At 38.3% G+C, this 19,194-nt stretch overlaps 1 protein-coding gene across 1 annotated transcript in view; it reads right to left on the bottom strand.

Moving 5' to 3' along the window:
- Positions 1-19,194, bottom strand: part of UPF2 (UPF2 regulator of nonsense mediated mRNA decay) — a 111,959-nt gene that overhangs the window by 47,747 nt on the left and 45,018 nt on the right. The window contains exon 9 of the mRNA XM_047065173.1: positions 3,538-3,646. Coding sequence (XP_046921129.1) covers positions 3,538-3,646 — 109 coding nt within the window. The remainder of the gene's footprint in view (positions 1-3,537; positions 3,647-19,194) is intronic.

The raw sequence follows: 19,194 nt of genomic DNA on the forward strand, positions 1-19,194 counted from the left end.
GAGCGGAGGAGGGGCAGACAGAGAGGGAGAGAGAGAATCCTAAGCAGGGTCCCTGCTGTCAGCACAGAGCCCGACTTAGGGCTCACACCCACAAACTGTCAGATCATGACCTGAGCCAAAACCAAGAGTCGGATGCTTAACAGACCCTGCCACTTGGGCACCCCTTAGGTGAGGTTCTTAAGAAGCGGACACATTGATCAGATTATGACAACGTGCTGGAAACTGAACAGGAAACAGAGACAGGGAAACCTGGGTAAAATGCTCTTCTCATCATTCAGCTTAAGAAGAGGAGATGCTAGATTTGAGGAGGTGTTTTAGAAGATGGTGCCAACAGAATTTGGTGAATGCTGGCTCCTGAATGTCCGAGGGACAAAAGCAGAAGTATTTCTCTTAGTGATGAGATAAAAAGAATACTGCAAATTTACAGACAAAATAGAGGTTGATATGAGGAAGTGAAGGGTAAAGACTTTTTTTTTAAATTTTTTTAATGTTTATTTATATTTGAAAGAGAGAGAGAGAGAGTGGGGGAGGGGTAATGAGAGAGGGAGACACAGAATCGGAAGCAGGCTCCAGGCTCTGAGCTGTCAGCACAGAGCCCGACGCAGGGCTTGAACTCATGAACTGCGAGGTCATGACCTGAGCTGAAGTCGGACGCTCAACCGACTGAGCCACCCAGGAGCCCCAAGGGTAAAGATGTTTTTAAGAAGTACTGAGTTGTTTTGTTTTTTTTAATGGACGTATTTAGCTATAAGTGCATGAAAACTTACTAAGCACCAAGAGAGGTTCTGGCAAGAAATATGTATTTGAGGGTGCTGAGAAATCGATGTCAACTGAATCCTGGGTAAAATGGGTTGTCGTCAAAAAAGAGGTTGAAGGAAGTAAAGTGTGGGAATGGAAAACAAATAAACTCAGTTGGAAAAAAGAAAAAAATATTTTTACTATCGATAAATGATATTGAGAATAGCACTCGTAAGAGCCAGGAGAGAGTGGTAGGAGAGAAAGGATAATTATTGTTATAATAATATCTATGTCTGGGCATTGTGTGATGAACTTTATATCCATTTAGTTTAATCCATAACAACAATCCCATTTAAAAAGATACCAGTATATACTACCTAAGTAACTTGACCAAAGTTAACAATGCTAGCAAGTGGTGGAGACAGAATGACAGAAAAAAAGAACAGTCCAGCAGTTCAGAATCTGCAAGGACTTCAACTGACATGAAGTGATTAGGATGATGCTGGTGGTCTCTGCAAGGTTTGCTATGATGGTAAGACAAAGGGTAAATGCCTTTGAAGAAGCAGAAGAGGCAAGTATACTCTAAAAAAACTCAAGAAGAAAGTGAAAGAGGATAGGGAGTGAGGCTGGAAAACATTTTCTTATTGCTATTTTTATTTTCATTTAAGGATGGGAAAGTTGAGCATATATATAGACTGATGTATATATATATATATATATATAGAGAGAGAGAGAGAGAGAGAGAGAGAGAGAGACTGATAACAAGTCATTGGCAAAGTCTGCAGATTTGGGGGTGGGGAAAGACAGATCCTGGAGGAGGCAGACCTCAAGTACCTTTTCTTCTCTCCTCTGAGAGCAGTGTTCCCACAACATTCTCCTAGAATTCTGGTAAGTCTTTGAGTTGTAATGGAGCATTATAACAGCAACAAAACTGTCAAATTCCTCAACTCCCACCCCAATTATCAAAGGTGGGAGGGGAAGTATACATGAATAGAATATACTTCATTTTAAGTTTCTCACCAAAAGCACTAATTATGCTTGGTCCAGCAACCAGTGTGTTGTTTAATTTTGGATACGGTTGAGGGGTATATGCATATAACTCATGTAATAGAGTCATAGTGCCTGCCAGTAAAACAGTTCCTTGTTTTGCATGATGGGATTAAATAAATCAACAAGAATATCACAATTTCTGACACATCAGTTCCTCAAATGGCAGCATTTACCAAAGTGTGTTCTCTGAGTGACTACGTATTTGACCCCTTCCAGGAGGTTCACAGTGCACATTACCCTACAAAAGCTTTGGGAATTCTTATAATAAAACAAAATGCAACCATTTAACTTTCTTGATGTCAGTGTTTCCAAACTTCCTTTAAAACAGAGAATCCTGGGGCGCCTGGGTGGCGCAGTCGGTTAAGTGTCCGACTTCAGCCAGGTCACGATCTCGCGGTCCGTGAGTTCGAGCCCCGCATCGGGCTCTGGGCTGATGGCTCAGAGCCTGGAGCCTGTTTCTGATTCTGTGTCTCCCTCTCTCTCTGCCCCTCCCCCGTTCATGCTCTGTCTCTCTCTGTCCCAAAAATAAATAAATGTTGAAAAAAAAAAAATTTTTAAACAGAGAATCCTGTCCTTGCTTAATACTATCCATAAAAATTCAAAACACACTTCAGCAAAAACTGCCCCAGAAAAACGTGAACCACAAATCTCATATAAATTGGCTTCTATGGCAAGAAGCCTATAGAGGCCAACCCACACCTCACTGAGATTCTCTCCTTCCTCCGAACTCAAGGCTCTCACTCTTGAACAATTCATTTGGCAATTAAGCATGCCATTCTTTATAATATTACATATATTTAGAGTTTAAATGTTTATTTCACTGTTATTTTTGTATTTATGTCTTATCTTCCCAACTATGTTGTGAGATTCCTCATCTCAGGAATTATTTCTGTTCTCTGAGCGCTCAGCAATACCAATTTCTGTATAATGAGTGCATAAAGTGCATCGTGAGCATAGCAAACATTTACTTGCATTCCAAGCAACCTGCTATAAAGCTAAATTCTGTCAACACAATTTTTCCATTGCCTCACATAACCACTTGAATTTCATGTCTTTTCGGTCTACTGATATGAACTTTCAGACACTTGTAAGGCGTCATTTTACTCCTTTCAATGCTGTAGCTGTAGCACCTGCACAAGGTGAGCGGGTAATACAGATTTGGAGAATCACTAACAGGCAGTTAAGACTCCTAGGACTGGAAAGGGAGAGAAGCTGTCTGGAAACAGGTCCCTGACTACTATTCAAGGTAAAGGCTGTTTAGGGAAGAGTCAGTAAAAAGTGGGCCAGAACAGCATTCACTGATCAAAACAATTATGCAATGTCGGGTGCCCCAGATATCTGGACTCCCGACACCTAAACAGATGTCCTCGAGGCACTGTGCCCTGACTCACAGGGCCAATCCTGTGTTTCTTGTGGGAACACCAATGAGACCTGCTGACTCTCTTGACCTTAGAGGATGGCTTTTCCTTTACAAAACCAACAAGTGTAGTACCTGTAGGAAACAAGGTAGCAGCAACAGCTCATCTCCAAACTGGAACATCACTTATCAATTTCAAGCTTTGTTGAGAAAATTTACATTTTATAAACTTAGAACTCCATACATTCTGAACTGTTATACCACTATCAAATTTCAAAAATATGCTTACCAATACGATAATCTTATTCTTAAAGAATCCTCACTTAACTTATAAGTATATATGTGTGGGTATATATATATATATATAACAAAATAAATGCTTAAATACATACATGAAATCTGAAATCCCCCCTCAGCATGGAACAAAGATCCTCTGCTACATCAGACATGCAGGGATGCAATGTAGCAACCAATCTTGCATAAAATGGTAGCAAATCCAACCTGCAAAAGTTATATGTGATATATGTAAGAGCAAAGACATACCAGAAGTAATTCATTTTAAAATTTAAATTTTCTCAGATATATTTATACATTACATGATGATAAAAACTAGTAATCACACAGACTTGCCTATTATTGCCATCATAATGAAGCATATGGAAATTCAATTTGCTTTGTGTAAGCTTACTAATAACCTGGTATTTTCTATTCCATGCATTTATTGCACATCTGCAATTTCACTAAGTATACAATTTTGGTAAAATATGAAATACCAAGCAGAGAGAACACCAAGTTTTGACATGGCCTAAATTTTTAATCATGTAATTACTGAGTAAACAAACCTAAAGGTAACTCAAATAGTGCAAAACAGAATCCTTTGAAAACTATCTCCTTCATTTATCCATGGATAAGTTACTTGGAAACTTTAATGTCTAAAGTGAAACAGTAACTGATAACTAAGAAGGTATCTAAGAAGGCAAAAGATTACCACAAAACCACACACTAACTTCTGTACCTTCCTCATTACAGAACCTACTCAGATTCTCCCACAGTGTCTATCTCCTCTTACTCTAGACAATAAATGACAAATATGTGGTTATTCACACTGCCACCCCCTTTCATTATTAGAGCACTTTCTCATAAAACTTCAATCCAGCTCCAGAATCCTGCTTAACACAGCACTCGAAGCGGCCACTACTAATCAGAATGAACATACAAACTAAAATTTATTTTCACTTCCTTCCACAGACATTATTTTATAAAACTCGATTACCCAATGATGCAACACTGGACAGATCATACGCTATAGGTGAGAAGCAGTGAGGAACTCACAAAAGCAGCTGTACTGACCATACAAAGTAATGCGGAGCTGACAGTAAGGAAGGAAGTTTAAAAACTATAAATTCAGGGCGCCTGGGTGGCTCACTTGGTTGAGTGTCAGACTTCGGTTCAGGTCATGATTTCACGGTTTGTGGGTTCAAGGCCCGAGTCGGGTTCTGTGCCGAAAGCTCAGAGTCTGGAGCCTTCAGATTCTGTGTCTCCCTCTCTCTCTGCCCCTTCCCCACTCTCCCTCCCTCTCTCTCAAAACTAAACATAAAAAAATAAAAATAAAAACTATACAAATTCAACCCAAGAGCTCAAAAGACTACAACAGCCCAAAGCCATTGAGGACAGAAACAAACAATCCTACAGGCCTTAGTTATCCCTAAATACATCACTACAGAATATGAGAAAATGATTTGATCATGAGAGAAAAGTCTGCACACCTTGCAACGCTTAGGATTAGATCTGGAAAACTCCCAACATGGACAGATTAAGCCTCAGCTGGAAGAGGAGATATAGCAAAGAAAGGGAGAATGGAGGTAAATTTGAAAGGGGAGAAAAGTGCTCAAATTCAAACCTAAGAGCCTGAAAAACTTTGCATTCTTCCTTAACCATTATAATTTCTTTTACAAATAATCACTTACTTAGTTCTTACTAACATGCCAGGCTCTATCCTAGGCATCTCATATACATTATTTAACTTGTTGATACTAATAAACATTTTACGAGGTGGATATTCTGATCACCATTTCAGAAATAAGGTAACAGATGTTGAGAAAAATCAAGAAAATAGTGGCTTTGTACTAGTGCGTCAATAAATTTTGTTAAAGGCATCGTATTCTTCTTTACTGAAAGAATAAAGTTCAATCCATTCGGGGCGCCTGGATGGTTCAGTGGGTTAAGCGGGGAGAAGGGCAGAGAGAGAGGGAGACCCAGAATCCGAAGTAGGCTTCAGGCTCTGAGCTGTCAGCACAGAGCCCGACGCAGGGCTCGAACCCACAAACTGTGAGATCATGACCTGAGCCAAAGTCAGATGCTCAACCGACTGAGCCACCCAGGCACCCCCAGTCGAAAATATTCTTCACCCTAGTGAGGAAGTATCATCTGATACTTTTATAAAAATAATATTAACTTCAAATTTTACATTTTATCAAAGCTAAACTGTCAAATATTATTTATGCAATTAAAAGGATAACCATATAGTTTCTTATTTTTCCTATGTTATATCTATGTTTCCTATATAAAGTATCTTTCTAGCGGTGCTTCGGCAGCTCAGTCAGTTAAGCATCTGACTACAGCTGAGGTCATGATCTCATGGTTCATGAATTCGAGCCCTGCATCGGGCTCTCTGCTGTCAGCTCAGAGCCTGCCTCAGATCCTCTGGCCCCTTCTCTCTGCCCCTCCCTGGCTTGCATGCTGTCTCAAAAATAAATAAAAACACTAAAAAATAAAGGTATCTTTTTATTCCTAAAACCAATTCCCTTTGTTCTTACTGGATTTTTAAAAATATACTATTAAATATGATTTGCTAGTGTTCTGCTTAGAATTTTTATATTGACATTCAAAAGTGAGATTGAATAGGCAGTCAGATTCTGTCCATTTATACTCTGAAATGGCAAGTTTGCTTTTCTATAACCAAGACAGCAGAGAAATTACTTGTTCCATAAAAGATCGAAAGAACTCAATAAAGCTATCTAGCCTTGGATTATTTAAGATGAAATTAACTGATAATGCCACTGTCTATTTTATGTTGAAATAGTTCGGAAATTTTAAAAAATTCTGTTTCGCTGAGATTTTCAAGTGTTTTAAAAAATATTTTTAGCTTATCATCTGGCTCCTTTCTTAAACTTTTAAAATGTTCTTCTTGGGACACCTGGATGGCTCAGTCAGTTAAGTGTGTTAACTTTGGCAGAGGTCATGATCTCGTGGTTTGTGAGTTTGAGCCCCATGTCAGGTTCTGTGCTGACAGCTCAGAGCCTGGAGCCTACTTTGGATTCTGTCTCCCTCTCTCTCTGCTCCTCTCTCGTGAGACCGCATGTGAACACTCTCTCTCAAAAATAAACATTTAAAATTTTTTTGAAAAATAAAAAATAAATGTTCTTTTTCCTTATTATTTTCTAAATGCTTCTCCATTTGGAAATTAAGAACCAGCTCTTGAGTTTTTAAAATTAATTTTTAATTTTAATCTTGTCTTTCTCAATGTATTTTTCAACACAATCTGAGATTATACTCACTTAGCATCAAAAGTGTTAACCAACCTATGTCATTTCCTTTTTCTTCTTTTCCTGGACAAGTCGCTTATACTTTGTTTCATTTTTTTCTTCTTCTAGGAAATCAGCCCAATCTATACCAAACCTTTTTCCTAGTCCCAAAAGAAAGGCAGATATAGGTATCCTTTTTAGAGGAAAGCAGTCTGTGCTACCTATTGAGGGCCACATTAGTGAACTAATAACACAGCTAAGAGCTTTCAGCTTCCACTGCGATTTAAAAAATAGTTTAAGGGGCGCCTGGGTGGCTCAATCGGTTAAGCGTCCGACTTTGGTTCAGGTCACAATCTCACGGTCCGTGAGTTTGAGCCCCGCGTCGGGCTCTGTGCTGACAGCCCAGAGCCTGGAGCCCATTTCAGATTCTGTGTCTCCCTCTCTCTCTGCCCCTCCCTTGTTCATGCTCTGTCTCTCTCTGTCTCAAAAATAAATAAACATTAAAAAAAAATTTTTTTTTAAATAGTTTAAGAATTCCCTGGAAGATCTTAACTCTTGTATGTCTTTCCAGGTAGTTAGTAACCCTGGTTTTTGTTCTGTGGGGACTGGCCACGTGAAAGTAAAGTTAGATATTCCATTTTCTCAGGAACCCACTACTCCGAAAAAGCCCACCAAATCTTTCTCAAACTAACAAGTTTCTAAAACTCCTCTTTTTCCATTATACCTTTAACAATTAAAGGGATAGCTGATAGTAAATATCACCTTGCCCTATTTAAATCTTCAAACTCTGACCATTCATTACTTCACAAAATAAAATCCTTTATGTTGTAAATAAGGTAATAAATTATATATTTCCTGAATGTTAGTTCTGCTTAAGTGTGTTTTTCTGTTGTTTCTACTCCTCTATGCATGCAGGCCTGCAAGGGAATGGAGTGCCAAACGCTATATCAATCATTAAAGGTATTACATATTACATACAAAAGAAAACATTTTAATCAACCTAAAGAGCAAATTTCTGTGTTAAAATTTAAGCTAGCTATATATGTTATTTTAGACTTTTCTGAAAGTCAATTAGAAAATAAATTCTTCCTTTGAAAACTGAATGTTCATCTTCTAAGAGAATGATGACTATTTTTTACCAACAGTTAATGAGTGAACCATTTTAAAAACAATTTTTTTTCTTAAACAATAAAACCTTGCTTAGATTTTCAAGGTCATTTAAGTACCTCACTAGCAGTTAATGATCAAGTTAGTAAACATCCAGTCATTAACTACAAGTAACAAGAATGCAGAAACACACAAACTTTTCTTACTCAAGGGTAAGAAATTCTTAAAGGTTTTTTTCTTGTAATCAATCAGCTATCTAAAAGAAATGTCCAGGTTTTTCCCCCTCCTTAAAATCTAAAGAATTTAACTGGTGGAAGCTATTAATTTTACCTTGTTCAAAAATGCCTAGGAAAAGAACCAACGTGAAAGAACACTCCTACCATTCGATTAAAGAATACAAAGGATTTTCTCCATTGAAACAATGAAGCAGATGATGATTCAAAAAGGATGAAACATAATAAAAGACTGGAGTCATTTACTCTAAAATCAACAACCAAATGTTCTAAGAGATTTTTTCAGCAATGTTGACGCTCCCAGGGCAATAGTGCCATCAAGTGGTAGAACACACTAATACGCTTCAAAAGACTAAGGAAAAGCTGTTCAAGAATCAAGAGAAGCATTTCATTCTCTCAACACTTTGCTTATATTAATCTGATCATTCATCTTTAAAAACTTGGCAATCTATCTGGCTACAAAGTCATTAAAACCAATACCAGATTTGTCTATACCAGAACAGGAACTAAGACATTCCTACGTGCTTTCCCTGATTCTGACTTTACATTACAAAAGTTAGTTTAGGTGAGGGGCCTTCTGAGGTGCTAGGTTTGATCTCTAGCTAGGTGGTGGATACATGCATATACTTAAGATATGAACACTTTATGTGCAACTTCAATTATATGTGTTATATTACAAATTAACTATAAAATAATATGAAATACCTAAGAGAATTTCTAATAGGTTTCATTTCTGTGGAGTCCTTCAACAGAGATAAAATCCCAGGCTGTAAGATTTTTTTTTTTAGCCAACTATTTATTTACTGAAGGAAGAATACACTAAAAGTTAAAACGTTGTTTTAGATCAAACCTTTAAGAACTGTACAGATGAAAAACAAAATTGAACAGATGGGACATCAAATTTTAAAATGTCTGTACTGCAAATGATACCAAGAAAGTGAAAAGACAACTCAAGGAACAGGAGAAAATATTTGCAAATTATATTTGATAAGGCACACGAATAAAGAACATGTAAAGAACTCTTAAAACTCAGTAATTAAAAATAACAACTGAAAAGAGGACAAAAGATTTAACAGAAATTTCTCCAAAAAAGACATACAAAAAAAAAGCCAAAAAGCACATGAAAAGATGCTTAAAATCAGCAGCCATTAGGAAAATGCAAATCGAAATCACAGTGAGATACCACTTCTCACCCACCATGATGGCTATAAGCAGAAAAGGGACAATAACAAGTGTTGGTAAGGATGTGGAGAAATTGGAACCCTCAAACACTGCCGATGAGAATGTAAAATAGTGTAGCCATTCCGAAAAAGTTTGGCAATTACTGAAAATGTTAGAGTTATTATAGGACACAGCAATTTCACTCCTAGATATATACCCAAGAAAAATGAAGACATATCCACAGAAGTAATCTCATCAGCGTCGTTCCAAGTAGCTAAAACAAACAATCCAAATGTCCGTCAACTGATAAATGGGCAAACAAAATATGGTGCATCTACACAATGGACCATTATTCAGCTGTAAAAAGGAGGAAATTCAAATACAAGCTACAACATGGATGAATCTTGAAAACATTATACTGAGTGAAAGAAGCTAGATACAAAAGGCATATATTGCATGATTTCATTTACATGAAATACTCAGAACAGGCAAATCCAAAGCGACTAAAAGTAGGCTAGTGGTTTCTTTGTCAGGGGAAAGGGTGGGCAGAGAAATTATAGGATTGACTACTAATGGATAGGAGATCCATCCATACTAATGGGTGGAGACAAAACGTTTAAAATATGATCATAGTGATGGCTACATATATTTAGAATGATGAATTGTATACTTCAAATAAATGAATTGTACAGTATGTGAATTATTAGCTCAAAAACCTTTCCTTTTTTTTTAAGGAAAAGAACTATAAAAAAACCTTAAGATTTATCTAGTCACGTGCTTCCTAAACCTAACTATACAGACTAGGTTAAGACGGTCAAATTCTCTAGCATAGGGACCCCTTGCCTTTCAAAAGTTCATGTTTGCTTTTCCTTAAGACCTACATTTGCACCTCTTTTGCTAACTGGAAGAAATCTAAAGAGGAGTTCGCACTTTTATGAAAAAAGTTGAAAAGCAAATATAGCATTCAGTGCTGGTTTTGCAGCAAACACTTACAGAGGCAGCATGGACCGGGGGCAGCAAGAGTGGCCCAGCCAAGCTCCATCCCCAGGAACCCTGCATCAGATCGCCACAGCTCTGAACCGTGTGAACTGTGACTCACCCAGATGGATTCTGGATTCTGTTACCACGATGTGTCCCAGGGTATCACAAAAGCCTAAGACAGGATTTTCTTTGGGTCTGGGTACATTAAAAAACTTTTCCACATGAATTTATGGTACTTACTGCTTTACTTTACACCATTTTGGCTTAAAAAAGGTTTTACAGGAACGCTCTAGTTTCGGACAGTGGGGGCAACCTATATACAGTTGATCCCTGAACAACACGAGTCTGCACCGTGCAGGTCCACTTATATGTGGATTTTTCTCCCCAATAAATACAGTATAGTACTGTAAATGTTATTTTCTCTTCCTTATGATTTTCGTAATGACAATTTTTCTCCGGCTTATTGTGAAAATACAGCATGTAATAAACACACAAAATACATGTTAATATTATATACATCATACATATATGTTTGTATAAACACACAAAATACGTGTTAATCACCTATTTATGTTATCACTAAGGCTTCTGGTCAATAGCAAGCTGTTAGTTAAGTTCTGGGGAGAATCAAGTTATATGTGAATTTCTTACTATGCAGAGGGCTAGTGCCCCTAACCTAACTCCTACATTGTTCAAAGGTCTACTGTCTATATAAAACCTTTGGGCCCTCACAGTCGTAGGCACTCAAATAACTATTAAACAATTCATTCTGATTTTGGTAGCACATTATTTGGTTAGCTCAGGCAGGATGAGCTGGAGAAAGGAAGGAATCCCGGCCACAGAAAAGAATCCTGGCCATAAAGACACTCAAAACGATTCATGTCCTTTGGGGAAGGTGGGGGAGAGAAAACGACACACCAACAGAAAGGTGCACCTTACCAAAGGGGCCCGGGGTCCTGCAGAGTCTCGTTGGGCACAGGCAGAAAATGAGGCTAGGTAAGAGCAAGAGCTAAAAGAAGATGTTAAGAATCTCCTTTCCCCTCTCCTGCGAAGTGTCCCAGCTTTCCCTAAGTCTAGAGACTCAAAGAATAACTGGCTACCCCTAATACCCTCATAACTGGCTCCCTAAGAGAATATTCTAGCCTGCTCATTCTAGACCCAACATTCTTTGTTCCCTCTTCTTACTGATTCCCTTAAAGGTGATCAGTCATCTCTTTTATTCAAGGTTGAATGAATAAAATCAATAAAAGACGGAGAAGGGTTTGTAAACCTATGAGGCCAAGGAGATAGGGAATGAGAAAAAGAATGAGAAGAGACTCACTGGCACGTGACTACTATCTTTTTACTCTGGCCTCCCTAGGGACCAAGCTATAATCCTCAGGACAAGCCAAATATTGCAGGTAAGGTAGAAACATGCCTGGGTATTAAGACAAAACAACCAAAAACCTTTCAAAATTAAAGGCTTTTCTGATTAATAAAAATATACAACCAGGAAACATTAACCTCGTCCCAGACTCTAACGCACCATTTCATAGATGTGTAAACAGAGGCCTTGACTTTCCAAATCACTCAGGAACGTTAAAAAAACAAAATTTTAACTAAACACTGAAACTGTTAGAGACCAGAGAGTACTATTTACACTACAAAAGCAGGTAGATGAGACATCTGCTCTTACACAAATTGGAGATATTTCTGTAACTCAGCTCATCTGAAATGTATAAAATACAGAAATGCCAGTAAAGAGTAATAGTCATTGCTACTTGTACATTCCATTGTTGAACAGACTACCCCCTACCAGCCAAACCATAATTAATATCTCTTATTGTTTTCAGGAAGAGAACTTACTAGAGATAAAAAAAATCTAATGATCTGAAACAAATCCCTGTATTTGTGAAGCAAAGACAACAGTGCTAGCCCAAGGCTCCATGTGCTTCCCCACATCTTCTAAATGTCCTTGTGATCCCTCTCAGGCTTCAGGCTGAGTGTAAATGAGGCATCACCTTTTGTCCACAGTACCCAGAGAATGAGCTGAGTCCACACACTGTCTTCCCGTGCCATGGCAGTCTTGGAAGCTATGGCAATGATTTAAGATGAAGTTTGTAAACTTCATATTTTAGAGTAAACGCAAATGTTGCAGAATGTTTGATGGAGGCTACCAAATCAGTCCAGATTCAATGCAAGGTAAATTACAGCAGAAGTCACAAGTGAAAAGTGAACAGAGAACTAATCCAAACAGGGCAAATTTTTGAAATCGATTTATTTAAACCACAATTTATTTAAAAAACAGAAAGGGGTGCATGGCTGGCTCAGTCTAGTCACATGCTAGAGCATGTGACTCTTGGTCTCAGGGTCATGAGTTTGAGCATCATGCTAGACCCAGAGATTAGTTTTTTTTTTTTTTAATGTCTCTGAGAGAGACAGAGAGACAGAGCATGAGCAGGTGAGGTGCAGAGACAGACAGAGACAGAATCTGAAGCAGGATCCAGGCTCTGAGCTGTCAGCACAGAGCCCAACATGGGGCTCAAACCCACCAACTGTGAGATCATGACCTGAGCCAGACGCCCAACTGACTAAGCCACCCAACCGACTAAGCCACCCAGGCACTCCAGCTTAGAGATTACTTCCAAAAAAATAATAAAAACTTTTAAAAATAGAGAAAGAACAAAGAAAAAGAACAGTTCCTTTAAAAATACCAAAATTTATGGGGCGCCTGGGTGGCGCAGTCGGTTAAGCGTCCGACTTCAACCAGGTCACGATCTCGCGGTCCGTGAGTTTGAGCCCCGCGTCAGGCTCTGGGCTGATGGCTCAGAGCCTGGAGCCTGTTTCCGATTCTGTGTCTCCCTCTCTCTCTGCCCCTCTCCCGTTCATGCTCTGTCTCTCTCTGTCCCAAAAATAAATAAACGTTGAAAAAAAAAAATTAAAAAAAAAAAATACCAAAATTTACCAGAAAAATACTGCCAAAAAAAAATTCTGGCCAAACATTTTGGCATAAATTTAAAAATACTAAATGGGTCCTAAAAGAAATGAGGAAGAGAGCGCAGGGGAGAACAGACTGTGTAGAACGCTGAGTAAGAGACAGAAGATAAGAAAAGAAGACACTGAAAAGAATGATTGGTGAGAATATGACAGCCACAAATATGCAAAGGAGATTCAACATATGCATGCCTGGAGTACTTAAAAAAGAAAACCACAACAAGAAAATACAACAAGCATTCAAACACATTTAAAGATGAAAATCAGGAAAACTTCCCTGAAGTATTTAATATAAAAACTGAAAGGGCGTGGAGAGTGACCCAGAATAATCAACAACACAGCATATCCATCCTAGTAAAGCCACTGGATTTACTAGAAAAAAAATTAGTTGAGCAGCCATATGAATCACCAAATAAATTACAGAAAGAAAAAAGCAGGCTGGCCTCCAATTTCTCCACAGTAGTAGCAAATGCCAGATGACTCCAGGGTAACACCTATAAAGTATTCAGGGAAAAGGCATGAGCCATAGATCCTATAACCAGCGAAGCTGTCCTTCGAGTAATGAATCTCCAGAAACATCACTCTGTACAAGAACTCAAGGGATATTTTTGCCCAAGAACTCTCCTTCAGAAAATCATTAGAAGATAAACTTCAGCAAACCAAAAGATAACTAGGAAACCAGAGAAACAAGACTGGCAGGGAGCATGGAATATTTTAAGCTGTAGAACTAAGATAAAACAAATGAGGGGGTCAGAGTGACAAATGAGGATGTAAATGTCATATTCCCTATCAGGATGTGTTATCAACAGAGAGACAAAACAAGGGGAGGGAGAATGGAAAAGAGGATGGGAAGTCTGGTAAGCTTCCTGCTTGTCCATTCATAGTGCTGTGAGCGAATTAATATTCAAGCTGATAAACCCTACGATACAAGTGTAGCACACTTAACAGTAAAAAAGGAAAATGTTAAGGAAGATAACAGTAGGGACCAACACCAGATGGGTGAGGAGAGAGAGTGAGAAGAAAGGACGAGAACACAGTTAATTTTATCATCACTTGTGGTAGGAACAACAAAGACTGTCTAAATAAATGACCAAGAAGCAAACCCATAATTATGAAGCTAACTACTAAAATAAAAATACAAACCTTCCTCAAATCAGAAAAATGTACAGAAAATAAAATACAGATTACACAATGAAAGACTTTAAAAATTAAACCAATGGGGCGCCTGGGTGGCGCAGTCGGTTAAGCGTCCGACTTCAGCCAGGTCACGATCTCGAGGTCCGTGAGTTCGAGCCCCACGTCAGGCTCTGGGCTGATGGCTCGGAGCCTGGAGCCTGTTTCCGATTCTGTGTCTCCCTCTCTCTCTGCCCCTCCCCCGTTCATGCTCTGTCTCTCTCTGTCCCAAAAATAAATAAACGTTGGGAAAAAAAAATTAAAAAAAAAAAAAAAAAGTAAACCAAAAAGACAAATAATGTAACAGAACATGGACCAATCATATCTGTCTTATCAAAAATGTAAAAACCCTAGGGGGGCCTGTGTGGTTCAGTCGGTTAAGCGTCTGACTCTTGATTTCAGCTCAGGTCATGATCTCATGGCTCATGGGATCAAGCCCCACATTGGGTTCTGCACTGACAGTGCAGATACTGCTTGGGATTCTCTCTCTCCCGCTCTCTCTCAAAATAAATAATCGTTAAAAAATAAAATAAAATTAGGGACACATGGGTGGCTCAGTCGGTTGAATGTCAGACTTCAGCTCAGGTCATGATCTCACGGTGTGAGTTTGAGTGTCACATCGGGCTCTGTGCTGACAGCTCAGAGCCTGGAACCTGCTTGGGATTCTGTGTCTCCCTCTCTCTCTGCAGCTCCCCTGCTTGCATTCTGTCTCTCTCTCAAAAATAAACATTAAAAAAAATTTTTTAATAAAATTATAAAAAATAAAGTAAAAATCCTAACTCAATTATAAGAAACATATTTTCAGAACAGATCTCAAAGTAAAATTCAATTCAAGAATATACAAGAGAGGGGCACCTGGATGGCTCACTAGGTTGAAGGTCCAACTGTCGATTTTAGCTCAGGTCATTATCCCAGAGTCGTGGAATTGAGTCCTGTATCGGGCTCTATGTTCAGATTAAGTGCTTAAGATTCTCTCTCTGCCCCTCTTTTCAGCCTGCACTCTCTCTCTGTGCCCCTCTCCCCAGCTTTCTCTCTCTCTTGCTCTCTCTCTCTCACACACACAAATAAATAAACATACAAGAAAAACTCAACTAAAATAAAGCTATTCTGAAAGATTGAATATAAAAGGGCAAAAACATACTATTATAAAAACACAAATAAAAAGAAATTAGAAATTGTAATATAAATACCAGATAAAGTAGTAGCAGGCAAAAAAAAAAACAATAAATAAAACGAAGAATGACACTTTATAAAAGGTGAAATTCACAATGAGGTGTAAGTTTTATCTTCACACCAAGTAACACAACAGTAACATTTGAAAAACTGAAATCACAGTAGTTATTAGAAAAACAACACACACCAATAGTAGTCTTTAATTTACCTCCTTAGCCCAGGACCCCCGGGGCAAGTAGACAAAAAAGGTCAAGAAAACAGAACTCAATAAAAGTTATTTAATACTATAAACTTCCCCGATCAGTACATTGAACTCTGCACCATAAAAACAAAGAATGTAACCTTTAGGGGCACCTGGGTGGCTCAGTCAGTTAAGCGTCTGACTTGGTTTTGGCTCAGGTCATGATCTTGCGGTTTCTGAGTTCGAGCCCCAGGTCAGTCTTCAAGCTGACAGTGCGGAGCCTGCTTGGGATTCTCTCCCTCTCTCGCTGCCCCTCTTTCACTCATTCTGTCTAGCTCTCGAAATAAATAAATAAAAACTTGAAGAAAAAGAAAAAGCATGTAACATTAAAAAAAAAAAATCTCGAGGAATGTTCACAAATATTGATTCTATAATAGGCCAGAAAGAAAATTTCAAAAAATTCCAAAAAGAATAAATTGTATTTTCTATTCATAGTGCAGTAAGAGTATGAGTTATTAACCAAGTTACAAAATAAAACAAAACCAAAACATCCCACAACCTGGAAGTTTTTCAAGACTTTCTCAAACATCTCCTTAAGAAACAAAAAGGATGGGGCGCCTGGGTGGTGCAGTCGGTTAAGCGTCCGACTTCAGCCAGGTCACGATCTCGCGGTCTGTGAGTTCGAGCCCCGCGTCAGGCTCTGGGATGATGGCTCAGAGCCTGGAGCCTGTTTCCGATTCTGTGTCTCCCTCTCTCTCTGCCCCTCCCCCGTTCATGCTCTGTTTCTCTCTGTCCCAAAAATAAATAAAAAAAAAAAAAAAAAAAAAGTTGAAAAAAAAGAAACAAAAAGGAAATATAAACTAAAATTGGAGAATTTCTAGAAAACACACAAACAGAAATCACAAGTCAGAACTAAGACCATTCTCAGTAAATGCCAAATAAGTGTTGGCATACAGCAAATGCCAAAAAAGTAACAGAATGAAGAAACCAAGAGAGAAGAAATCAGTAAAGATACAAGTAAGGAGTCAAACAATAGTAAAATGATATAATACATTATCATTTGGAAGCTGGTCTTCTTGAGGCGTTTTACTGGTGAGGAAACTAAAATGGATTAACCAGTAGCTAACATGATCAAGAGGAGAAAAAAGTCAGGGGAAATAGAAATACAGCATTGTTTGTAATGGCAAAGACTGGAATGTCCAAAATGATTAAATATAGCACATTCATAAATAGAAACACTGCAGCTTTTAAAGGACAAGGGAAACCTTTATATACTGATCTGAAAAGATCTCCAAGATATACTGTTAAGTGAAAACAGTAAGGTTCAGAATGATAAGCACAGTAAGTTGCCCTTGTACAAAAAACAGGAAATATAAGAATCTATAACTGCATTTTCTTGTACATGAAAAAGAAACTTCGGGAAGATACACAAGAATTGAGACAGTGGTTTCCAACTGGAAAGAGTAGAAATTGGATATAGGGAGACAAGGATATATTGAAGGATGTTTCTCAGCACACAATGTTTTTATACTTCTGGGTTTTGAGCCCTGTAAATGTACTACTTATTTTTTAAAATAAAATTTTAGATTTGCATATGACCAACATTAATTTATCCAATATTTTCAAGCACTAACCAAAACTGTAATTGGTATTGAAAATGTACAAAATGAAAAGATTCAGAACGCTCTTTTTTATTTTTTTAAGTAATCTCTACACACAATATGGGACTCAAACTTACAACCTAAGATTAAGAGTCGCATGCTCTACCGATGGAGCCAGCCAGGCACCCCCAGAACATTCAAAAAGCCTGTAGTCTTTACGCTTTGGGGGGACACAGGTGGGATATGTGACTGATCCTTCGTACAAAGACATTATATGGAAAGTGCAATAAGGGCATTTATATGGACATAATGGAAATGAGGATGTTGTTCAGGGAAGATGACTCTTAGGCTAAGATTTAAAGGGCAAGCCAGAAATTTTTGGTGGAAAGATAAATATGCCAGGCAGGGGCACCTGGGTGGCTCAGTTGGTTAAGCATCCAACTCCTGGTTTCAGCTCTGGTCATGATTTCATGGTTTGTGAACTCCAGCCTTGAGCTGGGCTCTGCAAAGACCGTGTGGAACCTGCTTGGGATTCTCTCTGTCCCTCTCTCTCTCTGCCCCTCCCCTGCTCTCTCTCAAAATAAATAAACTTAAAAAAAAAAAGAACATCCCAGATTAGAAAACAGAGGCTTGGAAGTAAAGAGAGCAAAGGTATTCAAGAAATCATTACAGATCAGGATTTTGCAAGAGGAAGAGTGCCTAGAATTCTGACTGAAGCTGAAAGGGGGCTAGATAAGAAAAGGCATGAAATACCATGTTGTGTAATTCTATTGCCTTCTACATGTCCGCTATTATGCTGAGTGCTGGGGATAAGGAAGTAAACAGGGCCTCCTCCCTGTAGCTTAGTCTAGAGGGTAACACCCAACAAAACCAAGAAAGCAGCTTTTGCAATACTTTGATGTCGGGACCTTTCCTGTCTCTAGCTCCTTTCACATACTCCGTTGCCTCCATCAGAACGCACTCTCTACATTTCCTCTCCCCAGCCATTCCTAGCCTAGCTAATTCCTTTCTCAAGACTCCCATTAAATAACCCTTGTTCCAGGCAGCCTTCTTGGACTCCTGAGACTAAATCAATCAGTTCCACTTGCTATATACTTGAAAGCATGCTGTGATTCTTCTTGGTAACTACACTTAGAAGTCTTTGTCTTTCTTCTTTTCCAAACTGTAAGTGGTATGAATACAAGAGCCTAATCTGTCCTGTTTACACTGTATCTCTAGCACTAATCACAGAATACAGCAGACCCTTAATGAATTAATAAATGAATAAATTGTAGAACATAATTTAATCTTTCCTGATCACTCAGGTGGATTATAAAAAACCCAAATGATTGTATTTATACATTTCAGGTATATAGACTATGCAGTCTCTTTCTCATGGCTCTAGAATGCTATACATTTCAAGTACTTGTCCCTTGACTTTTTTTCTTTCCTCTCAAACCATAATTGTTAATTCCCACTACTTTTAAGTCTACACTTCTAGCAGATTCCAAGTACATCTAATTTGCAGCTATTTCCTGAGCTAAACAGATAAACAAAGTTATAAGAGATACAAGTGGCATAAGACCAAGTAGCTTTTGAGGACTTTCTTGAGGGGGTGGTGGTTTGGGAGGGAAGGGTGCGCTGAAGGACAGAATGGGGATGCAAAGAGACAGTCTTTTACAAGTAAACTACTTAAACATCACTGCATAATTTCTTTTGTAAACAAGACCTTTTATTTTTGCTAACTTTGGTTTATTCTGTTACGTAAGTTCAAATAATTGTGAATACATGTTTCTTCATGCAAATAAAGAGTTGAAAAGAAAAATCTGAAAATAAACATTCCATTGTAAAAGGAAAGAAAAGAATCAGTTGAAAAAAAACTGGTCCAAGATACTGAGGAAAAAGTATTTGAGTTTTCATCAATTCAAGATGTAAGCTTTTTCCCATTTACAAATACATGAAA

Source organism: Lynx rufus, unplaced genomic scaffold, assembly GCF_022079265.1.
Source record: "Lynx rufus isolate CCGP_SWC_20201006 ecotype Redwood Valley unplaced genomic scaffold, mLynRuf1.p SCAF_7, whole genome shotgun sequence".
Taxonomy (NCBI): domain Eukaryota; kingdom Metazoa; phylum Chordata; class Mammalia; order Carnivora; family Felidae; genus Lynx; species Lynx rufus.